This window comes from Miniopterus schreibersii, assembly GCF_964146895.1.
Source record: "Miniopterus schreibersii genome assembly, chromosome: 18".
Classification (NCBI taxonomy): Eukaryota; Metazoa; Chordata; class Mammalia; order Chiroptera; family Miniopteridae; genus Miniopterus; species Miniopterus schreibersii.
This window is the reverse complement of record NC_138121.1, coordinates 33,957,774-33,982,626: the sequence shown is the minus strand read 5'-3', so window position 1 is coordinate 33,982,626 and position 24,853 is coordinate 33,957,774. Positions and strand designations below refer to the sequence as shown.

General features: G+C 52.1%; 1 protein-coding gene across 1 annotated transcript in view; it reads left to right on the top strand.

Annotated features, from left to right (window-relative positions):
- FTO (FTO alpha-ketoglutarate dependent dioxygenase) overlaps positions 1-22,589 on the top strand; it is a 317,340-nt gene extending 294,751 nt beyond the window's left edge. Inside the window, exons 9-10 of the mRNA XM_081118969.1 lie at positions 20,482-20,609; positions 21,131-22,589. Coding sequence (XP_080975095.1) covers positions 20,482-20,609; positions 21,131-21,177 — 175 coding nt within the window. The 3' untranslated portion in view covers positions 21,178-22,589. The remainder of the gene's footprint in view (positions 1-20,481; positions 20,610-21,130) is intronic.
- Positions 22,590-24,853: the final 2,264 nt, after the last annotated feature.

The following is a 24,853-nucleotide window of genomic DNA, read 5'->3' as shown; positions in this document are numbered from 1 at the left end:
CTTAAAGCTGAAAGCTTCAGGTTTGCTGGTCTCCTTTGATGGCACAATGAAAAGCTTTCTCTTTATCTTAAGGGACACCGTCTCCAGGGTTTAATTTAATAGTCCTTGAAACGGTTACGGCACAGCCGGGCGGGTTACGGTCATGTGCCAGTTTTAGAAAACCTTGGCTTTGTCGCGGTGAGAGAGCCCGGTGACGGTGCAGACGCGGATGCAAGGGATCTGTGTCCAAGCGAGCCCACGTTTTACCTCCGAGAACAGAACCACCTCCCCCCCACCCCCAGCGTTCCTTCCACAGCGCCACTGCCCAGCCACCTTCTTGGGTGTGTCGGGAGTTTGGGGGGGTTGACGTTTCGTCCGTGTGCGTTTGCTGCACTTGGTGAGCTGCCTTTTGTTCCCCTGGTGGAAACGAGGCACCCGGGTGGTGCGCAGAGCTCTGGGAAGTGGGGTGGAGCCTGGCAGGCCTGGGTTTGAATCACATTCTTTCCTGGGACTGGCTCTGTGTCCTTGGACAAGTTGCTGAACCCCTGAGCCTCAGTTTCCTTATCAGTCAACTTGAAATGATTGCATAAGAACTAAGACTGTTAAATAAAGTAACGGGTCCATACCAGATACTTAGGCCTCTTCCCTTGACAGACTTTAGCAGCTGCAAATGGGTTTCTAGATTTGGGGTTCGTTCTGATATTTGGGGGCTGGCCTTTAGATTGCTACACCAAAAGGAGCAGTTTGGGGAGCTGGTCAGACTTCAGAGAGCATGTTTGGTGTGGATTCGGTGAGCTGGGTTCCACGCTGGCCCAAACGCACCTTCGTAGGCTTGGGGACCTGGAAATTGTACTCTCCTGTCTCTCTGCATTAGCTCCTTCCTCAGTGATGAAATCCAGTTGCTTTCTGGAGCATTAAATTCAGTGAGCTGAGAGCGGCCCAAGTGTCTTTTCAGAGCCAGCCGCAAGGTGTAGGTCACACAGAGGGGACAGGACTCTTCAGGTGGCTGGAGTCTCAGGAGCCATCCAGGTACACGGAGAAGCCATTTGGATCCCACTGAGTCCAGCCCTTTTGCAGACACACAGCTGAGATTTACAGAGCCTTTGGGGGGGACGGGAGGGCTGCGGAGAGGGGGCCATGCGCGCCCAGACTCGCTGCCGCAGCTGCCCGGGAGCCTGGGTCTGCGCCACGTGCATACGTCGCCTGTGCCAGTTCCTAACGGAGGATGCAACTGACTGAGCTCAAGCAGGTCAAAGTCACTTAGGCAGAAAATCCCGAGTCTTGGGAGGAAGCGTCATGTGCCTCCGGGGGCCCGGGCAGAGGTCAGAGTTCCCAGGGAATGTATTGGCAAAGATCCTGTCTCCTTTGGTGCCTCCCTCACGGCTCCCCCATGCTTTTAGGCAGAAGTATGGTCAATGCTATTGATTGGTTGATCTGATAATCCCGCGGGCTCCCTGGTGTGTTCGATTTCCTCCTTGGGGATGGCTGTAAGTGTGGGCAGAGTGTGTGCTTCAGCCGGGGAGCTCTCGTGGGCCTTGCGTCGGCAGTCTTCCGCGGGGCGGTGGCCGCGGGCACGACAGCTCCAATTATTCTTCCGGCTGTCACATTTAACCCTGCCCGAGACCATTTTTCCCCAGTCGTCCACATTTTGTAGACTTGGAAAAAGACACTTTGTCTTCCGCATTGGACCTCTAGGGTCTTTTGCTGTATTAGCATATATAACATTTAGGTGTTTAGACTTTTTAATTTCGTTTTCTGTTGCGAGCGCACTCCGCCCTCTCCCTTCCCCTCCTTCCCACGCCCTCCATGGCAAAAGTCGTCTCCACCTTTGTCTTTGTCCTAGACCCGTCGTCAAACATCCCGTCTGCCATACCCATCCTTTCAAAAGGCCGGAGCCGCTTTATGAGAGGTGTCCGATTCATGCCGTGTAGTATCGGAGAAAGGGTGACCTTGGGCCAGGGCGGAGTTTTCAGCACAGAGGACAGTGATGATTAGCCAGCTGGCCCCATGTCGCGGAGGTTTGTGTGTTGTTTATTTAGGGCCTGACCTGGGAGAGCTACAAAGTTAGATTCACTCTGATCTGACTCCTTTAGGTAGTTTTCCATCCCACCCTCTCTCTGGCCTCAGCCTCGTTGAAAGGGCAGAGGTGCCCTTGGAAACCCCAGCTACCCTCGGCCGCCGGGGTCCGTGGTGGTCCCTTCATTCCCCACCCCAGGTTACTGCGCTTGACATCAGGCACGTTCTCCGCCTCAGTACAGGGAGCGCAGGGTGACTGCTTTAACCCCCTCTGCAAAACAACCACAAGGCCTCCAAGCAGAGAAAGTTAAGCCTAATTCAGATTTTTTTTTAAAGTGAAAAAGGAATCCTAAATAACCTGAGAAACGAGGTTCATAATGGGAGCCCCAAGAAGCCCTTTAACCTGGGCATAGTCCTGTCCCACAATTATATACAATTTCACACCTGACTGGAGCTGTTCTTTGAGCAAAAATGACCGTTTTTCTGCCTGCACTAAATGAAGCACGAGGCCCATGTATCCAGCTGCAGGGAAACGTCGGCCGGCCTGCCTGCCCAGCCTGCTTGTAATCAGCGCTCCTGATGGCAAGGGCACTGCAGGATCAAAAGAGTTAATAATTGGATCCTGCCCACAGCGACCACACAATTAAGGGCAAGATTAGCAGAGATGAAAAATTTATTGTGAAGACGCAGCGCCGGTCGGCAAAACAGAATGATTTCACCGAGCAGTTGCTCTCCTGCCATAATCCTAATGATCAGCTCTATTCCACTAATAATGGGACAAAAACTAATTGCAGTGCGGACAGGACAAATCTTTTTTAATCTGCGTTGTCATCCCAACTAAGTCCCAACCCATTTGTATTAACCTCTGCTGACAGAGTCACATGATGGACATAATTTCTTATAATTTACCAGCTATGGAGCTAACCTTTCTTCATCAAATATTCATAAAGGCAGGATCCGCAATGATTTTCTGTCTCTCCTCATATTTACAGCTTGTTGTCTTCTTCCTTTTTACAGTAATTTGGACACAATTGAAGTCAGATGGAATTAAAGTTAAATGCCTTTAGCAACTAAGGTGCCTAAAAGCAAAGGCTTAGGGGAGGGGGTGGCGAACCGGAGGGGGAAAGCTTGTGTTCCCAAGACCCTTCACACCTCAGAGGCGTTCCAGGGGGCTGCCCTCCCCCTAAAGGGAAAAGCAGAGTCAGCCCGAGGATAAAATGCCACCCTCTTGTCCTGCCCAAGCGCAGCTCCTAGGCCTGGGGGTGGGGGTGGCGGTGGCGGTGGGGGCCTCCGAAGCCGAGTTGAGTCTGGGAACCCCAGGCCCTCCTGCCTTCGGGACGTGCTGGAGACCTGGGCTGCGAGGCCAGGCCCTGCTGGAGCCCGTGTGCCCAGAGGGGCCCAAGAAACGGCCAGGGCTGTAACGGTGCACAAGAACCGCGGGTACAGCTACTTAGAAAACAGCCCTGAATGTCTGAGACCACTCCTGAGAGCAGTTTTGGGTAGGAAAACATGTTTCCACTTTGCATCTTTGTTGCTTTGACAGTTTTCTCAGAGACATGTAGATGAAAGACGTTTTATAAAGTTTAGGTGTTTAAAATAAGTGTAGTCCCCAGTCTTTTACCCTCACTCTGCCCCTGCAAGCCTTCGGTTTCGGTGGGATGGCAGAAGATTGGGGAAGGTGAGACAGACAGTCGAAAGAACTTCCTTTTCCTACTCCAGACCTCCGCTGACCCTCCCTTTACTATGTAGATAGTTGTAAATTCGCCCTTAAGATGTAAAGGAATTGTTAGTTGACTTCAAAGTCCTATTGCCCGAGCCAAGAATTAACTTCTCGCTGAGTTCCCAGAATTCTGGCTGGTAGACAGAAAATTAGAACTGAAGACAGTTATATTCTTGACTAATTGAGTCACATCTCCAGCTAAAGTATTTTGTTTCATTCACCGTTAGTCAGCATCTTTATTTTTGAATTACACAAGTATTGCACAAATATTAAAACATTAAAACTTTACAAAGTCCTCCTTGACCACTACCCACAATCTCAGACCTCGCCCTTCCACTTATTTTTCTGTTCATTTAGGGGCAAATACAGGTCTTCTTTGTTCCACATACATGGTTATTCTACTACACAAATCAATACCCAACTTGCTTTCACTACTCAATGATATACCTTATGTTTGAAAGTCTCTTTCTGTTAGAACATATAATATAAATCTGTTTTATTGTAATTAATTGTTGCTGAGAAGTTCATAGTATAGATACAGTGGAGTTTAGTATTATTCCCACAATGAGACAAACAACCCAATTTAAAAATGGGCAAAGGACTTGATTAGACTTTTCTCCTAAGAAGATCCACAAATGGCAAATAAGTATATGAAAAGGTGCACAGCATCATTAGTCCCTGGGGAAATGTAAATCAAAACCACAATGAGAGATTGCTTCCTACCTACTAGGATGGCTCTAATAAAAAAGTAAACATAATTAAAAAAAACCCAAAATCACAAGTGTTGGCAAGGATGCCCCGGAGTTGGAACCCTCTGACATTGCTGGCGGGCATGTAAATTTACGCAGTGCCTTTGTAAAACTGTTCGGCAGTTCTTCAAGAAGTTGAACATAGAATTACCATATGACCCAGCAATTCCCCTCCTGGGTCTATACCCAGAAGAATTGAAAGCAGGGACTCAAACAGATAGTACTTGTACACCCGAGTTCCTAGCAGCACTAGTCACAGTAGGCAAAAGGTGGAAACCACCCAGCTGTTTACCAGCAGATGACTGGACCAACGAAACGTGTTATGTCCATACAAGGGTATTATTCAGCCATAGAAAGGAATGACATTCTGATGTGGGCCACAGCCTGGATGAACCTTGAAAACATTGTGCAAAGTGAAGTAAGCCAGACACTAAGGGAAAAACTTGCTTTATTCCACTTATGTGAATGATCTAGAGTAGGAAAACTCACGGAGACACACAGGAGCTTAGAGGTTTCTAGGTGCTGAGGAGGGGGCATGGGAAGCCACTGCTTAATGGGTGCAGGGCCTCTGTTTGAGGTGATGAAGGAGTGTTAGAAGTAGAAGGTGGTGATGTTTTTACAACATGGTGAATACAGTTAATACACTGGGCTGTGCACCTAAAAGTAGTTAAAATGGCAGGTCTTATGTTATTTTTTTTTAACCACAGTAAAAAAGTTAATGGAACCAGATAAAGAATTTGAACATATCATCTAAAGTTACAAAGGTATCCAATTAAGGAACTAAAAATGCAGAAAACACTGTTTCAGCTATCCATCACTACATCACAGATCACCCAAAACTCAGTGCCTGAAGACAACCCCAGTTTTTATTCTCACATCAGACTCTGGCCTTGGGGGGCTGACTGGGGCTCAGCGGGATAGAGGCTTCTTCTCCTGCCTCATGGGGGGTCTTGCCTGTGACTAGAGTCAGGTCGCAGCTGACTCCAGGGTTGTTGGGCCTCTCCCTCTCCAAGTGGCCTTGCCGTGTGGTCTCTTGAGCAGAGTACCCAGACTTCTTACACTGAGGCTTAAGACTCCCAAAAGCACAAAAGCAGAAGCTGCCAGGCTTTTTAAAGAAACGGTTCAAATGTCCCCTCTGCTGCAATCTATTGCTTAAAGCAAGTGGCAGGAGGGCCAGCCGTGACTCAATGCAGAGTGAATGCCGGAGGTATGGTGCCATAGGGAGTGGTTAGTTACCACAAACACCATTCAGAGGCACGAAATAGGGCGAGCCAGACTCTCGCGTAGCATTGCAAGAAGCCAACAGATAGTATCAAAGTTGGTAAGTCAAGAAATGGCAGTGGGTGCGTATTAGTTAGAGGTGCAGCAGGGAACCACCATTAGAAACAGATCCGGGGTGGGATGGACTAGCGTGGGAGACTCTTGCTTTATAAACCCTTCTGTATCATTAGATTTGAGACGGGGGATGTGCATTGTTTCAATAACATTGTAAGTAACATTGTAAGGTTGGTTTGGACTGTGGCTCTGGGGCCAGACTGCCTGGGTTCACATCTTGGCCTCATCATGTACGATCTCTGTGACCTTGGGCGCATTACATAACTCAGCCTCAGTGTTCCCATCTGTAAGATGGGGGTAATAATCACACCAACCTCCTAGGGTTATTAGAATTCCATGAGTAAAGCACTTACTAGAACACCGTCTGGCATGAAATATAGCCTCAAAACATGTCAGCTATTTACAGTTAGAGCATTAAATAAGAAAAACACAAGTAAGCCCACAGTGAACTGGATTCTTGTCTCCTGGCTCTGCCATACAGGTGTTGAGCAAATCTGTTAACCTCGCCTTTAAACTTGAGGGGGTACGAGATAAGATTAACCCCTAAGAAGAGAGGTCCTGTCAGATTTCAAGTCTAGAAAGAGCTGGCCGTGGGTGTGAAAAACTGCCTTGCTGAAAAATGGGAATTCCCTCCCTTTTAGGAGAGCGCTTCGGATTCTTTCCCATTGAGCCTGTCCCTTCATCCACATCCTGTTCCCACCATGGAGAAATAATTCTCAGACTCACTCGCTGCCTGTCCAAAGACCTTTCTCCTGGGAAAGAACATCATAAATCATTGTAAGTTAGGCGCCAGAACTCCCAGGTGCTTACATGAGGCCAAGTGGAGAAAGGACCTTAACTTGGAACCAATCAAATTGCTTCTAGCCTGTGACTGCTGGCCTCCTGAACGAGTCCCTCCCAGAAGGCTGTTCAGGTGGCCAGCCCTGGGTGGAACCGTGGGGAAGGCAGAGTCGGGCTTTGGAGACCCCTGCCTCTTCCTGTCTCCCCAGGGGGCAGAGCCCACATGCGTCTCTCTCACCAGGAAGCAGCGCGATCTATCCGAGAGGTGACTTAAAATATTAAAATATTATCCTCCTTAACATAGTTGCATTTTAAAATGCCTTTACCTCTTTCCCCCCTTCCCCATAGATTTGGGAAGAAAAAAAAAAAATGAATGAACGGGACACTTGGTGGCTTTGGTTGGAGGCCAGAGCAAGAGCTGTTCTCGCAGGGAATGCTGAACTGGCACCCCTGTGTCCACACCGCAGAGGCTGGCCACCTGCTGATGGCGCTTAGACATTTGACCTTGGCCTCATTACTGACCTTGGGTGCCTTTGAGCACTAGGTCCTTTGCAAGCCAGTCTCCAGCTAGAAAGAACGGTTTAAATCAGGAGCAGCCCCCAGTGTCCGAGGCCCTGCAGCCTCTCTTGGGCTGACCTGCCAGCTGGCCCTGCAGAGGAAGCATCGTGGACCCTCAGTAAGGTGTCCTGTGCCAACTCCCAGGTGGTTTTGACTGCAGAAGTGTCCGTCCAAAAAGTGTAAATTCTAACTTGACAGTCCGCTGAGAAGCCCGGCTCCTGGCAGGCCAGGCAGGGGAGCAGCAGGTTACAATCCAGCCCCGGCTGGCTGGCCTGGCCCCCTCCCAGTGCGCCCCTCCTGTACCGCTCCGCGAGTGCCCCTCTTCCCCATCCGTCGCCTGTAACGGGCCTCTGTTCCCAGACTCCTCTATCGTGACATCTTGCACAAGCTGACGTCCTTTGATTCCTTATGACCTCCTGAATTTTGGCAAATGAGAAGGCAGCAGGGATCCGCAGACTGCCTGAGGGTGTCTTCCCTGCACAGACACTCGCCTGCCGCCCCACCCCCATCTCTACCTGGCACTTGGCAAGGACGTGGCCTCACTCATTTACCTCCAAGGAAAAAGCCTTCTTCCTGGGCCAGGGGCTCTGAGACGAGGTGGCCGGCGCTGGCTCACGCTTGAGTATTCACTGGACAGAACCCCGGGCTCTGGGGCTGCCTCAGCTTGACAGATGACAAAATGCTGCTTCAGGGCCCTTCCCAAGGTCACCCCACTGGTGCTGGGGAACCCGATCACCCCAGAGTGAGAGAAAGACGGACCCTTGCACCAGCCTGCTGAGGACGAGGGAGTACGGACTGCAAGTAATAAATAGATAATGGCTTGTCTCTCGCCTGGCGCTGTCCTCAGGGACACCCAGGTGGGAAAGCTGTCCTTGTGATGATTAATGGAGAAACCCACCCAGTTAGCCCGCAGTTTGGGGGCCACGCTGCACCCGCAAGGCAGTCGCTCCGGCGGCTCGTCCCGCCTTCCCGGGCGCCTCTGGGCTTTGTCCGCGGGCGGCACTGGCGGCTCGGCAGACTCAGGGAGGCTGCAGAATTTGCGTTCCGGTGAAGCACAATTTTAAAAAACGCCTTTCAAACCAAGTCACTTTAGAAGCCCAGCGAGCGCTGACCCAGGGGCCGCTCAGCCCCGCGGCTCCCAGCATATAGGATTTCCCTCCCCCCAGCGGAACCCAGGCCCGAGAGGAGGGCGGTGAGCTGGAAGCGAGCTGGGTCCTGCAGAGACGCCGCAGGGACCAGGGACCACGGGGACCGGGGACCGCATCTCCGGCTGCAGCTCCTCTTTTCTCTTGCAGCGCAAGGCCCCGGGTGGTCAGGTTCAGAGCCATCGCTCCCCTCAGCCCCGGAGTGGGGAGTGGCCATCAGCCAGAGGAGAGTCTCAAAGAGGATGTTTTTGCTTCATCACCTGAAAACCGCGTGTAGTTGAGCTTAGACGTTTGCTCTTCTCGGCTGACCCGGTTCTGAAGGAGCTGGAGGCTCTCTGCCGAGGACAAGGACATAGATCCCGCCTCTACCCTGCAAAACCCTTCAGTACTTTCCCGTCTTAATAAAATCAATCTGCCCAGGGGCTTCCAAGACTCTTGTCCTCCCTCCCTTGTCACCTTTGTCACCACAGTGGCCCCCTTGCTGTCCGTTGACCAGCAGGCGACTCAGGTGACTCACTCTCACCCAAAATCCTCTCCCCCAGAGGTGCCAGCCGCACCGCTCTCGCCAGACTCACCCTCCCTCGCCCCGCCCCCCCACTCATCCTCGTGGTCCCGCTGCCTTCGCTCCGACCATCTCGCCCTGCCCGCAGTGATCTTCACGTCCCTTTGCTCACGCTGCGTGGCACAGAGCCCGGCCTCCTCATTCCGCCCCCTCCCCTCCTTCCTCGGTGCAGACCCTCTTTTGATGGCGGAAAGAAGAGAGGGCAGTGCGTCCAGTTCAGACCTACGCTCCCCAGGCTCAGCTGCAGCCAGCAGCCGGGTTCCAGCCCGTGAGCTAGAGGGGGTCGGTCGGCTGTCCTCCCTGAGCAGAGGAGCCGGGGGCCTGTCTCCTGGTCCCCCAGACTGATGACTCCTCTCTTCCCTGCCCTAGCAGTGAGGGTCACATGAGATAAGGCTCCTGGAGGTAATGTTTACATATAAAAACCTCATCTTTTTAGAGACAGGAAGAACCTTAGGGAGTGTTTAACCCAGTGCCCCACGCTACAGATCTGAGGATCGATGGCCAGAAGGTCAAGGTTTTGCCCAAGGTCACAGGACAAGGTAACGGCAGAGCTGGGCCTTGAATTCCCAGCCGGGTGTTCTTCGTACCGTAACGTCCTCCAGGACAGCAGGCAACGCCATCGTTATCCTCTTCTGATTGTGCTAGTACTTTCACGATTCTTATTATAAAATTGGTCCTATCACCGGGGAAGTAGTTCCGTTCCGAGGAGATACAGTTCGGGTGTAAGTTGCTTTCCATCATTTGTGGAGTCCTCTGTGTTTATTGTGACTACAATGGGCCAGACTCCGCTCTAGGCTTGGAGGACATCGACAGAAATCCCCGCCTTCAGGGAGCTTATCTGACACACACTCGCACACACTGGGTATCAAGTGTGGAGAAAAATATGGCAGGGAAAGGAGATGGAGGGGAAGGGAGGGGTGATGTTGCTATCTTAAGTCAAGGAAGGCCTTGAGGATGGGATTATGTTTAAGCAGTGACCTGAAGGATAGGGGAGCAAGCCAGGAGGGTAGATTAGGGGATGACCCTCCAAGGTCAAAGAAACAGCAGATGCTGGTGCCCTGAGAGTGTTCTCTGCCTGTTCGAGGAAGGCAGATAAGCCGGCGTGACTGGAGCAAAGTGAACAGTGGGACACATGGAAGGAGAGAAGGTCCAGGAATCGGGTGGGGACGGGTAGGTCCAGGGGACGTGTGGGCTGTGGTAAGAATTTTGACATTTACTCAGCTTTTAAATCAGAAGACCGGTATGTCCTTGATAACGCGGCGTTTTATTTTGGCCCATCTCTCTCTCCCTGGTTCCAAATTTGGACGGCCCCACGGTGGGTTTCGGGCTACCCTGAGTTTCCACTGTAAGTGTGCCTGGCCTCTTAGTGAATGTGCTCACAGAAGAGGAGAGAAACAGGCCCAGCAGCCCCCTGTTCTGAAGAAAGTTAAAATAAACTTGGGAGATGTTTCTCAGCATCCAAAGACCAATTAAGCAAGGGCCCATGGCAGTATTTCTGAAAGCAGCAGTGCAGGGGCGAGACTGGCAGGCGAGCAGATGGGGCGCCATCAACTCAAGTTTATCTCACAGCTTACAACTCAAAGGAGCATTCCCTAGTCAGAGCGCTGGCCCCCCGTAAGCCGCTGTCCCTCGCCTTGCGCACCTCTCCGGAGAATGAATGGATGACGCTGCAGTGGCCGTCTGTCTGTCAGTCTTTGACTTTGCTGGAGAAAACCTTTGTAGGAAACAGGTTCTTGGTGTGCGTCAGATTCCTCCGTGATACCTGCTCCTTCCCTGGGTGATGCAATTTCTAGACGCGGGAAATCAATATGTTAGCTTTTCTCTTTCATTCCCATAACTGCATTACCTGCGTGACTGCCATTATCTTGGTTCTGAGTAAGCGGAATTGAACCAGATAGTCAAGAATTAAAAATCTTCAGATTTTTCCAGAAGAAGTGTTTTTAAAAAACATTACAGTGCATCTAAAAAAAAAAAAATCACAGCTGCCTTGAATTTCTGATGGTTAAGTTATTCTGGAATCCTTCTGAAGTTTGAGACAGTCTCATGCAAACTTGACTTAAGTTTCAAGCAACAAGGAAGTCATGAAATTTGGAAAGGGTTATCTTTTGTCAATCACAGCCCTTTGTGGGGTGCTGTGCTGACAGAGGACAGCGGAGAGACCGTATTCTGTGGCTGGAAGGAGGGCTTGCTGTTACCTGGTGGGGATTTTGTTCCAGTAATTGCACCAAATCGGACCGTCTGCCCTGTGCAGGTACAGCATTAATATCACTCATTAAGTCCTACGCCTGCGCCTCCCCCCCGACGGCAGAGTCACGGGCAGAATACATTTTCTTCCAAAGTGTTTGTTTTCATTGTTGCCCTTTAAAAATAATGAGCTCATTCTATTCCCTTGCAAGGAAAGCTACTCTAGACCGCTTTGAAATTGTATATCTTTTGTTGAGCGCATTTCTGCAGTGGTTCCATAGCTTTGTGTGCCGGGGAACCCAACCCGCCCCTCTTAAAGCTCCTAACCGAGCTGCCTCCGACTTGGTACATATAATCGTCCAGCCTATTTGACCTTTATATTGTTACCCTTGGCCAGGTAGAAGTCATGCCAGTTTCAGGTGACCCTATCATGTGACCAGAGATCAGAGGTCAGCGGCTCCTAAATGTTCGGCCGTCAAGGTAGCCCATTCATCACTATCATTATGTAACTGACAAGCCGACAAATGAACCCGGGGATAAAATTGTTCTCGACCCTCCGCCTCCCGGGCTTACACCCCAGCGGTGGGCCAAGCAGTCTCACGTATTAAGTGGTTCCACGAGCCTGTCGGGTCCCTGAAGCGGGGGGAGGACCCCAGGAGGCCTGTTCTACGTGCTGGACCCTTCGAGGTAGCAGCTGCAGGTTTACAAGAGCCGGCCCCGAGCCTGGTGTTCTGTGAAACGGAGGTGACTTTCATGTGAGTTCTTTTTCTTTCTTTTTTTAATATCTCTTTATTGATTTCAGAGAGAGGAAGGGAGAGGGAGAGAGAGAGTTGAAACATCAGTGATGAGAGAGTCATCATTGATCAGCTGCCTCCTGCACGCCCCCGTCTGGGGATCGAGCCCACAGCCCAGGCGTGTGCCCTGACCTCAGGAGTATGAATGGATTACGACCTGGAATCAAACCTTGATCTCCTGGATCCTAGGTCGATGCTCAGCCGCTGAGCCACGCCCGGCGGGGCTTTAATGTGAGTTCTTTATGAACCCAAAGACACCCACGTGTCCCCCCCACCGTGTCCCACCTTCAGCATCTTTGAGGCCCTTTATGGCAGGTTAACATGGCGCAGAGTTTTCACACCTGATCCAGAGAGCACCTTGTGACTGTTCAGATCGACAGGCCCTCTTCTGGGGAGTCGGACCTGGAGCTCGGTGCCTTTGGAAAACTAGATTTTTTAACAAGGACCCAAAATAATTCTCATGAGGTCTGTATTTTGGAAAAGTACAAAGGACTTGAGATTTGGAGCCAGAGAATTTTCCCAAATCCTGACTCTCCTTTGTTTAGTTAATCTTCTGGGCCTCAGCTTTCGCTCTGAGGACAAGCATTTAAACAGAGGGTGTACACCAACCGTGCCGATGCTTGGTAGTCACCACTGATGTTTTTATTGTCACTATTACTTAGTCCTTCGGTCTGAGAGGAGATGTCATTGCAGGAGCATTGGCACGAGATAGACCTTTGTAGTTATCTTCCCATGTCAACAGAAACCTCTGAAAACCTTACCAGGGCAGTTTCGGAGGGGGCGGGAGGTGTGGGGTTGCATGGTGCAATCTTGTGGGTTGGGGAAGAGCCCTGGAGGAGGCAGCAGATGCTGGCATTAGAAGGGAAGCTGGCCAGCACACCACTGGACCCTGGAGGAGAGAGTGGAGGTGCCTTGGAGGCATTCCAAGACGGAAGAGCGTCCCCGACTTTTATCCCAGCAAGGGGCACCTGCGACCCACGTCTCTTCCTCTCCTGACCTCTCGGAGGTACTATCCGGGCACCTTTACCCCTCACCGCAGGGTCTTCTCCTCTTTGGGGGAGGCCTTGCCACACAGGCCAGAGGAGGTCTTAGCGGTGACCTGGAGTCCCGGGAAGAAGCCCCTTTTCCATAAGCCTGGAGGACGGGAGACCCTCATCAAGAGGAATTTCTTCCTGGAATCCCAATTGGATCTCTAAATGTCCCTTTTCATTAAACAACACAAAACAAAACCCTCTGAGAGTCATGGTTACTGGGCTATACAGTACGTTATTGTTACGTTTCAGAGAAGTGTTCGGTAGTGCTGGTGTTGAGGGGCAGTCCCGGGAACTATGAAAACTGTTGTTTCTATAGTAAATGCCTTTGAGTTCTGAATAAATGTGCTGAACACAGCCTTGGGCAGCAGTGTGCTTTGCTCTGCTCCCTTCTCCTCCCAGCGAGTGTCCCACAAACAGGCAGATGGATTGCCGGAGACGCAGACAAGCAGGCTTGTCCATGCTGAATGGCACCACCACCTCTTGAAAAGCGGCTGGCTCTCCATGTGGCCCCGCAGCATCATCTTGGTGTCCAACAGCTCCAGGGACATTGGGTTTCTAAAGCCCCGAAGGTGGCTTCTTACTTCTTCCCTGGAGTGCGAGGCCCAGAAGTTACGTCCAGTCCAGCTTTTCAGGTGGTCATGGTGGACATACACTCCCTACTGGAAAGGTATATTGGCCCAAGAAATAAAACAAATAAAAAAGAAGCGGATCCCCGGGCCGAAGCTTGGCTTTTCCTTGCTCTGATGTGTGTTGACTTAGCTGATCTGGAAACGTTCACATGCGCCGCAGAGCAAGGGGTTAAAAACCTTTCGGAGGGAAGGCGCGTGCCCTCGGCTGGACCTCCTTCGTGCATCGGTTTGCTTAGTGGTTCTGCGGTGGGTAAACCGAATTACACTCCTTAACAAGCCGATTTCTCAAAACCACCTTTGTCAAAGCAGAGCCTTGTGATGGCGGTGACAAGGTGCTATTTGCAAAGGTGTCCACAGTAAGAAGAAGTCCCAGAAGACAGATGATAAATTCATTAGCTCACTCTCCTCTTTTCAAATGACGGAGCGTGTCCAGGGTGAGATTGTTATAGACTGGACGGCACACGCTCCTCACCACGACTAAGACTGGTCATTTGGAGCAGAGCACAGTAGGATAGTCAAACGCAGTGTAATGGGGTGGCCTCTAACTCAGGGTTGGCTTTGACATGTAGTGCTGAAGACAAACCCCACGGACAGTCCGAATTAGCAGGGAAACCCCTGAAACTGTACATGAGGTACCGTCGGGGAGCCAGATGCCACGTGCTGTGAAAATGCGGACCTTTAACCCTTGGAATCACTGTGTGTGACGAGATGCCAGGACTCTGATGGGCCCAGAGAGACTGAGAGGAACGGAGAACGTTCCCTCCCGTGTTGGTCTTGTGCTCACTCCAAACACACAGCCATCGAGGAGACGGTTGTCCCTTTACCTGTCATTTCCCACTTTTCCCTGCTGGTTGGGTTTTGTAGGTTGATATGGCGCAGTGCCAGTGTTTTCTATGCTGTTGAGGCCTCTTACGCCTTGTTACGGCCCAGACTGTCTGCCGAAGGCTGACACCCTCATGGGCTCCCTGTGACCTGAGACAGGATGACTGTCCATCCCTCATCGTCGATTAAAATTCCAATAGAAACACCCTGACTTGCGGAACGGTGCTGTTTTTCAGTTGCTAGGTATTTTCTGCCATTGTTAGTTTAAGTTGCTCTTGTCTTTAGAAGTGTGGCTTCTTTCGTTTTTATTTGTGAGTGTGACAAACAGCTCTGGCTGACATTGTGTGATCAGCCGAGTTTTAAAAACAGGACCTGTGTCACACGGGAAAAGGGATACTGAGGCACAATTCCACATCTGTGGGATCCTCGCACATTTTAAAGGGCTTTTAGAGACATTGTTTGATTTTACCTTCACGTAAGCCATGAAGCGCCGACATCATGGAACAGCTGGGGAAGCTGAGAGGTTGAGAGGGTTTCCTCAGGTCACCCCAGGAATGTAATTACAAGTAATTTATGGTCTTTTTTAAAAAACATGTTTATTGATTTTTAGAGAGAGAGAAACATTGATGTGAGAGCAGAATATCCATCAGCTGCCTCCTGCACCCCCCCTGAAACTGGGGCATGTGCCCTGACCGAGAATCGAACCAGCAGCCCTTTGATGCACAGGATGATACCCAACCAACTGAGCCACACCCGCCAGGGCAGTTTATGGTCTTAAAAGATGAACCTGTATCTTTTTTTCCTATAGATTATAAATGATTATGTAAGAAAACATCTCATCAGTCATTTGCCATAATAGTCTTTGTAGAAATGTGGGGAGGGGGGAATGTTTTTCTTCTTTCTTCCCCCTGACATGGTTCGGAGTCTCCTGAAGGTCTAAATCTGGCAAGAAGAGCTAAGTGGCAGGACCAGGGCCCATTTGAGTCCAAATGGGGCTCCTTGGGAAAGGTGGAACCTAGTGGACAGGGCAGCCGGCCAGATGCCCAGGGTCAGCCCAGCCCTCTCCCTCCCACTGACCAAGGACTAGCCTTGGACGGGGAGCCCTCGCTCCGCACGGGGACCCGACGCCTCCCTCCCGCCTCTCGGGTTGTGCTGAGAACCGGATAAATCAGGGCTGTGCTTTAAGATTCTTTGCGGGGTTTAAACAGTGTACAAAACGGAATTGTTATTTTCATCAAGAGTTGCTCCCTTCTTCCCCATTAAAGAATCTTCTCTTAGGAGCTCACTTTTCTTGTCTCCTCGGTGCCCGGACTTGGTAATATTTCCTCATCGAGGGTGAGTTTTTTTGTACTTTTTTTTTTAAAAGCTTGCTTACCCCGATGAATCTTTCAGCAGGAACCACTTCTCCTGAAACCTTTCTTCGTTGCTTCATCAAGACTAATGGAAGTGTTACCTGTCCTTCTTTATTTGTGGCAAAATTTAGGGACAAGAAGGAAGACCGTACGTGTTTTCTTAAAAATCAATGGCCAGCACATTACTGTAAAACCTATTGATTAAAAACATGGAGCCTGGTGTTAGTCATTTAGTCTGTGACGTGATGCAATGAGGGAAGAAATTTCTCCTTTGACTTCTGCATTAACCTTTTATTGACTGCTTGCATACCCATAATTAACACACACTTTAGCTAAAGTGGTTAATTTCAGCACGGCGACCAGCGTCCACTAATGTAGCCGCCGTCCTGGTCATCTGGACGCGAGTGTGGCCCTGGGGGAAATCAGCGGGCGGCGGCCCCGTGAGTCACACCTGGGGGAGGGTCCCGTCTGGACAGGCTGCTCATGGGCCACCAGCCGGTGCCCGCTATGTCACTAGACTGTTCAGGGAGAACCATTCCTAAGCAGCAAGAGTTTGGGAGAGGCTCAAAGAGTTGTTTGAGTTGGAAGAATGTGAGTTTGGGAGGCAGAGGGATGAAGTATGTGCTGTTTCCCTCCGCTCCCTGCAAGGCTTCACAAAAGGAGCAGGGCTTCCTGAGTAGATTCAAGTTTTTTCGCAAACCCAAAGCATTAAAAATGATTTTCCTTTAGGATGGGAGACAAGAGGACAAGGTTGAAAGGGGGAAATATAACTTTCTCGCTGTTTGGCCAGCTTCGGGATGATCTGCTATCCTTGGGAACACTGGGAAAAATGTAACTCTCTTTAGAAAGGTCATCCAGCCCTGGTCATTCAGACGGCTTATTTTCATGCAAAGGCCGGTGTGGGTGAAGCCAGCACTCTCTTGCTTCCTGGGTGGAAATTTGTCCCAAATAGCAACATTATCTGAACCAAAAGCAAAAGCCGGTGTCTCATGCTTTTCTACCCAGACGATCTCTGCGTACACTACCCTCTGTCAGCATTTGGGTTTGGCGAGAGGACCGTCAGCTTCCACTTGGTGGGCAGGGCAGGAAGTCACTGAGGGCAGAGAAGCATGGCCAGCACGTCCGCCAGGGCTCCGGGTTGCAAGCGACAGAGAAACCTAACTCGGACAGTAACAGCTTATGAACCTGGAAAAGCCTAAGCATACATAGCTTCAGGTGAGGCTTGATCCAGCCACTCAGTCTCTGCCGGGACCCAGCCTCGTGTTGCATGAGATCAAAATGACCATGGCAGCTCCAGATGGTAATTCTAACAGTCCGCAGGCCGGGGGATTAGCAAGTCTCTCTCAGCTCCGCACCAGTCCTCTGGTTTCCACTCTTCCATCTTGCCCCGACTGGGTCACGTACCTTCCCCTGAACCACTCCCTGCAGCTGGGAGAGTGGGGTGCACTAATCCCCTTTGATGGTCATGGCCATGCCCTGGCTGTAGAGGTGGGACCCGCCCCACTCAGACCACTGCGCGTGTGGAAGGCTGGACTCCCGGAAAAATTAGAGTCCTGTTTGCGGGAAAGGTGGGAACAGACGCAAGATGACAAATACCCACCAGCCGGCATTTCTGAAACATTTCTTGAGAGAACGTGTGGCCCCTTTGTTTCGCAGGGTCTGTTAGTACACGTGCCAAGAAACAATCCAGCTTTACTTCGTGTCACCGGCACACCAACCCGAAGCGGCTGCCTGGGGGCCACGCACCTAGGAGGCAGCGCTCCGGGTGCCCAGAGAGCGTGCCCTTAACCACCGGGCCTCCATCTCCCGGCCTCCCCGGCGTAGGAAATGGAGACAGAAGGGAGAGAGGAGTGATTTGAGCAAGAGAAGTTAAACCCAAAGGAGTCTGTGCCTCCACGTAATTCTCAGCCCTTTCCTTTTCAATTCCACAGTCGGGGGTGATGGTGAATCAGACGAGATCGTTTGAGTTGGGGTGACTGTCCCTTCTCGTAGGTACGTACATCGCCTCGAACGCCAGGCCCAATGCTGGGCCCCACCCCTGCCTTAGGAAACTGGCAAGGAGCACAGGGCGTTAAAGGAAGAGCTTCAGAGCAGCCTCCAAAGATCTAAATTAAGGCCCCGCAGAAACCCAGCAGGGGCTCTGCCTGACCCCCGGGGCCTGCGTGAACTGGAGGTAGTTCCCACACCAGCCTGCCCTTCGCTGAGAAGAGCGATGGCAGAAAATCGTGGTGCACCTTCAGCCGGAAGGAAAGCTGGTGGGCTGGAGACTGTGCACCGCGGCCTGAGCACGCCCGTGCAGCAGGTTGGAATATCTCGATAACGCTTCCTCGATGTGAGGGCTCGAAACCCACTGACAGGTGAGAAAGCGGCCCTATTGACTTTTTGCAGACCTCTGATATTCCAGGTGGGTGAACACTTCTCACAGCCCTTTAATCTGCCAACCAGGATAATGTGTGTGCAGATCATTCCTCCGCTGCCAGGCCGGGATGCTCAATTTGGAATAACTTCTCCTGCCTTGCGCATTGAGCGTCACTCTCTGGTTCCCAGGCAGAGAAGAAAGCACAGTTTAAACAGCCCTGCCGAGCTCCTCTGTAATTAGTCTCGGCTTCCCTTGAATGCTGATTTCCCCCATCGCTTGTGTGTGATGCAGAGACGGTCTCTGGACCTACAGAGAGGCGCCCTCGGAACCAGGGCAGCGAGCGGCACCGTCTCCAGCACCGATTACCAAGGAGCCTGCCGAACACACCCTCTGTTCTCGGGTGCTGTGCGGGGCTTATCAGTGCAAACAGTTTAATATTTATGCTAAGAGGATTGTCAGAAGCAGCTTCTGTTGCTTTAATTCTTGTTTTAAATAAATAATGAGAACATTTAAACACATTACTCTTCTTGGGGCCCTGAGGTCAGCTAATCTTATTATTTATGAAGTGATGTGCTACATAATAGTACTTAGCGCATGTTAACAGGCGCTATTATCAGGGCCGACGCGGAGCTGAAGATATATTGGGATGTTATGTGTAATGTGCGGCGGATGGAGTGCCGAGGATGCCGGCCCGGCAATTAAGCCCACGAGAAAATAGGTGTTAAGTTGAAGTATGTTTTCCTGGGGGGATCCCCTCACCATTAATAACTCCCCAGAGAAGAAGGTGTCCTGGAGTTCGGAGCCTGCTCTACCATCGCGCTCGGAGACAGGGCCGGGGTGCTCCATTCTCTCATGTCTTCACAGCGAGTCCGGCACAGAAGGCAAATAGTGGGCAGGACCCCTTCTTAACTGATTTAGGGAACAATGGGGAGAACACGGGGTGGGGTGGGAAGAGCCCCTGCCACTCTTCTACGTGCAGTCATAGTGCAGGCGGTCCCCAAGGCCCCCAGCTTACGGTGGCGGAAGCGACATCGTAGGAAAGTCACTGCACAGGATACTGACCACTCTGTTCCTCAGCCGGCTTTGTTGGGTGATGCTGCACGGGAGGCCCGTGGAAGTGTTCTGAGCTAGGGTAGGCCGGGCCGAGCGAGGGGCTCCGTGGGTTAGGCGGATTAAACGCATTTTCGACTTAGAATATTTTCAGTTTACGATGGGTTTAGCGGAACGTAAGCGCATCGTAAGCCGAGGAGCGTCCGTATTCCTTTCAGCGCGCAGCCTGTCGCCGCCAGAGTGGAGAAATGGCCTGTTCCTGACTGCAGTTTGCGTCTCCTGGTCCTGTTTCCTTCCAGATGCATAAAGCGAAGGCCCCTGGCCTTTGCCAGGCCAGCTTCGGATAAGCGGGGCCGTGCGCGCCAGGGTGTGGTGGGGCTGCCCCAACTTTTTCCTCCAACGCTGTGTGTTAGTCGCAGGTGATAATTAATTTCTCTGCGATTGATGAATAATCCATTTAATAAAAACCGTGATTTAAGTGTTTTCCTTGGGGAGTAACTCTTGCTAGCCTCTTAATTTAATTTTGTGGAAGTTTTCCCCACCTATTCATCAGCGGAAATGATTATTAACCTCCATTTGCATATATCCTTATAAGCCCGTCTCTCCTTGGAGGGCCTTTTCCTGAGCACAGCAGGCGGGGACGTGTGCGCATCTCCGGGACCTCCAAAGTCAGTCCTGGCCTGTCATATTGTTTAATCTGTTCTTGGACGTTTCCATGCCGTAAATTCAGCTTCATCTTTCTCAGGAATCTAGTAATACATCGAAACCCCACAAACATTTAAATCTGATAATGGCCTAATCACACCCTTTAAATAACAGTTGAGATAATAAAAAAGTAATTCGCCATTTTGAAAGGCAGAGTAACGGAATTTCCCTGACGATTGGCTTTTCCAGAGCCGCTGGAGAAATTCACAAATCTGGGAATTGAAAAAAACAACAAAAAAAGTCCCAGCACCGTAAAGAACAATTCTTACCCTGGCCAGTTTGGCCCAGTGGTTAGAGCGTCGGCCCACGGACAGAAGGGTCCCGGGTTTGATTCCAGCCAAGGGCACGTACCTGGGCTGCGGATCTCGATCCCCGGGCCCAGCTGGGGTGCCTGCGGGAGGCAACCAGTCGATTCGTCTCTCTCTCAAATCGATGTTTCTCTCTCCCCCTTCCACTGTCTCTGAAAAGCAATGGAAAAAATATCCTCGGGTGAAGATTGAAAACACACAAAAAGGAACAATCAATCTTCCTTGTTGTAAACTCCTGCTTTCTGCCTCACACGCTCGTCATTCCGTGTTGGCGTCGCCACCTCGAAGGGCGGTCTTTGGGGCGTTTGGCCACGTGGCTGCCAGTTGGCCTGGGGTCCGGTGGGGTTCGGGCCCCCGGGAGCCCCTCCCGTCGGTGAATTGCCTGTTCTTGCTCTTGCAGATGCCAGTCCCGAGTTGCCCGAACTCTACCCGAGGACCAGAAGCCGGAGTGCCGGCCGTACTGGGAGAAGGGCGACCCCGCGATGCCGCTGCCCTTCGACCTCTCAGACGTCGTGGCGGAGCTCAGAGGTCTGCTTCTGGAGGCAAAGCCCTAGGAGGAGCGCAGGTCCCAGTGGAGGAGGGAGAGATTTGGGGTTCTCTCCTCCATCCCTGCCGAGGGCTTCGGCAAGGGCAGCCTGGGGAGACGCGGCCTTGAGATTGTAGGGCCCGGGTCCCAGTTAGGAACAGCTGGGGAACGGAGCCCGGGAATGTGACAGTGTTTGAAACCGCACAGTGTGATCCTCTGATCTGATGTTAAACAGCCTCTCCCCCCAATATTCCCCACTTGCATTTTTAATGTGAGCCATTCAGCTCCCAAGGCCAAGGGAGGTGACAAGGGCGGACCCCGCCTGTGACAAAGCTGAACCTACTTCCTTCTTAAGCCTTTACAGAGACTCAAGGGCAGGTGGCTCTGCAGCCACCCGGGGGACCACAGAGCTGAGGGATGTCCGTCCCAGTTTCTCACCGCACTGCTTCGAGGCTGTGGTGTCCAGTACGGCAGCCGCCAGCTGTGTGTGGCTCCTTAAATTTTAATTTGACTTTAATTGCAGAGAAAACTTCAGCTCCTTGGTTGCACGAGCCACACTTCAGGTGCTGAGTAGCCACGTGTGCCCTGGGCAGTCCACAGAGCATCTTCGTCGGCGGGGAAGGCCCTAGTGGACGACCCTTCCAGACAGAGCTTGGGAGCAGGGCGTGGTCTCCGCTTCTCTGTAGCTGCCGTCCTCTCGGGCGCAATAAATGAAAGAAACAACTCATTGGAGAGTAGCCCCTCTCCCTCCTCTAGAAAGACCTAAGGAAAAGCCCGAGGTACGGTCCTGTACTCTGCACACAGGAATGGAGAGGTGTTGGAATTAAAATGAAGTTGACACCCTCCCATTAGCAAGTTGTCCTGATCTAATGAAAGAGACACAGCCCCATTTACACTGCCTCATGGATTTAGCCAGGGTAGCAGGGTTTTTCCCTATCATTCCCTCGCTTGCAGGTAATGACAGGTAAAGTGGATGACATCAGAGCATTAGAGAGGCGACGTAGAGCAGAGGGTGAAACCTGGGCCCCAGTCACAACTCCCACCAGCTTTGTGACCTTTGGCACGTCACTGTGCCTCAGTGTCCTCATCTGTGTAGTGGGGATACTTCACCAACTCCCAAGGTGAAGATTCAGTGAAATTATTTAGCTACAGACTTATTTGAACAATTTCTGACACGTAATTAAATATCCAATAAAAATATTAGAATGATTCCCTATCAGTAAGCTGACCCTATGGAGACATTTTCCCCTCCCTTCCTCAGTCCTTGTACCAGTTTTGTCTTGTGAGGCCAGCCCATGTCTCCTGCCCTTTGGTGACCCCTAGAAATCATGAGAAAGTTCTCCCTTCTCCCAGCCCGTGGCCTTCTCTGTAACTTTGCAGTAGTTGGAAGGTGAAGAGCATTTCTGCCCGTTAGAGGCTCCCTGAGGACCAGCCTCTCCTGCCGTGAGAGCCTCTCTGGCTCAAGGTGTGCGTCGCTCACGGGGCTCACGACCACAGGAAGATCCCGGTAGGCACAGCAGCCAGGAGACTGGGTGTCTCCGACCTTGGGCGAGTTCCCTGACGCCCTTGAGCCTCGGTGTCCTTGTCAGTAGAGGAGACGAAGCCCTTTCTCGCAGGGTTTGTGGGTTAAGTGGAGGTGCATGGGTGAGGAGTGCCTGGCACAGAGAAGTCATAGACCGGGCACCCTCGGGCCATCTTGCCTGAGGCTTCATTTAGCCCCCCTGTGTTGTTCTTTGTTATATTTCACAAGGGCCAATATTTGAAAAATTGGGAGATTTCATGTAAAATAAAAACATGTGCTGTCTCGAGGGTTTAGAAGATCTGGCAGCCCTGGGCGTGGCCATGAGCTGATTGTCTCCTTGCTCTCAGATGAGTGGGAGCCCTCCAGGCCCCCCACCCCGACTCGCTCCCCCTTCACGTCAGCGCTCCCAGACCTGCCTGCTCGCACCCCTGTAGTAGAAATAAATGTTCAGTGCTCACCCAATGTCCGTGTGTTACTGTCACCCTACTGCCGTGGACTGTTTGTGTTAATATGTTGTGTACGTCGGAAGACACTCATAAACAATAAAAATGTTTGGGGGATGAGAGGAGAGGCCAAGAGAAGCTCTGGGATGCTCTGCTTGCACGCCAGTGGGTGGGCCGCGCCCTTGCCTGGGTGGGGCCCAGGTGAGGCAGCTCTGAGTCCTGTAGGTGGGGCCGGGGCCAGGCGATGGGCAGCCAGGGTTGGAGACCACTACCTGCAGCGAAGCCAAAAGGCGAGGTCCCGTTTCCCCAGAAGAAACGGTGGCTTTGAGTAAACGGTGGCTCAGCGCGTTTGAGGACTATACATGTGCTCCCCAGGGGTTTCAGTGGGAGGAAGGAGAGGCGATTACAAGGGGGCTGCTGGGGCCACTGACAATCAACTCAGTTCCCTGCGGGGCTACGGGCAGGCCCTTTCTCCCCTGTGAGCTAGTGGAGGACTTTCTTGGGAACACGCACACGGGTGTGGGCGGGGGATCAGGAAGCCTTGTCCCCGGGACCTCCTGGAACCACCAGTCCTCGCCTGCTCCCTGTCGGGCTCGCCCTGGTCCCAGCTTTCTTCAGAAAGTGCTCTGAAGACAGCCCTCCCCCCGCAGCTCAGCCGTGCTGTGGCCCTGGGCACCCAAGGACAGGTCCCTGCCTCCCAGGGACTCCGCTGTGCCAGCCCCCATGCCAGGGCGGCGGGTGTGTAGCAACCAGAATGAAAACATACCCTGTAGGGGGAGACAGACAATAGCCCAGCAAGTAAATAAGATGTAGGTGCCGGGGAGGAACCCCCTGGGTGAAGGGCCAGAGAGTAGCTGGGGCCTGGGGAAGGGTGGCTTGGGCCAGGAGGTCAGGGAAAGGCGGTGACGCGGCAGCGGGCAGCAGGGCCCGAGGCGGGAAAGCAACCGGGTGGGCTTGGGCAGGAAAAGGGCACTGTGGCTGAAGCAGACAAACGAGAGGACCGCGGGCGATGCAGGCGGAGAGGAGGCCGGGCGGCGTTTGGATTTGATTCCAGTGCCCGAGACGCCCAAGGGCTCCCTGCAGGGACGGGTGCGGTGGCTCGAGCGGGAATCTTAGGCTTTCAGGTGATGGCTCTGGCTACGTGCTGGATCCCAAAGGGTCTCTAACGGCAGGTGCCTCGGTCCAAAGGCACGGCTTTCTCGCTGGGAATGTCCCTCACCCCAGAGTGAGGGCCTGAGAGGGGACGGTGTGCTGGGAGCCCCCCAAGTAAGGGAGGTGGGCTTCCCTCTGCAGCCCTGAAGCCCTGCCACACCCACCCCGGTTTCCCCGCAGCCTCCTGCCCAGGGGGCGGTACTGGACAGAAAAGCTCAGGGTCACGGTGTCGCTTGTGACACAGTTTTAGTAAGAAGCTTCTAAACCCATCATTAACTGCATCGAGGGGTGCTCGAAATGAGATTCCACAGGCCCCAGATAATGGACACCCCACATTCAGGAGAAGGTTTTGTGTGTGTTTTGAGGGACGGTATTTTCGAATGCAACTTTTTTCCCCCTGCTCTAGTTAGGGCTGATTTTACCACTGGGCAAATTGCATACATGTGGACCCCTGCCACGCTAAATACTGTTTATTTTGGAGATCTGTCAGAGGCAAGCGCATGGAAGACAGGATTTTTATTTGAAAAGGCAATTCTCCAAACAGATTGGGAAGGAGAGGAGCCACGCGGATTAAAATGCGCTGAAGTGGTAATGCCGTTTATCCAGTCTGCCTTTGTTACTTGGTGATTAAATGGTGTTTTTAATTACGTTTCATTGGGAGCCACGGGTATCTCGGTGGTGAAATCAATTTGACAACCATAAAGGGGGAGGGGAGGCCCAGGAGTGTTGTAAGGATCCCGGCTGCGGGGAAAGCAGGCGGCTTAGGGGGCTGGGTGGGGAGGGGAGGGGCGGGGGTCGGCCAGGCCCGCCTGTGGCCCTGCCGTCTCTGGGAGGCAGGTGTCGGTGGCTGTCAGGAAGGGGGATACACCTGGCTCTCTCGCTCACCTGAGAGATTCCCGGGCCGGTTAGGAACCCCAGGAAATCGCCTGGAAGGCCTGTTTCTCTCTTATTAACAAGGGAAAACACGAGGCTTCCACTGTCCTTCTCACAGGACAGTCCCAGTTCCTATGGGAGGCACGATGTCCTTGCGGCCATCCACTGCCCAGGTCCCCCTCCCACGTTGAAGACTGGGCCCCGCTGCCCCCGCTCTGCCATGTCTGCTACCACTGACCAGCTTTCAGAACCTTCT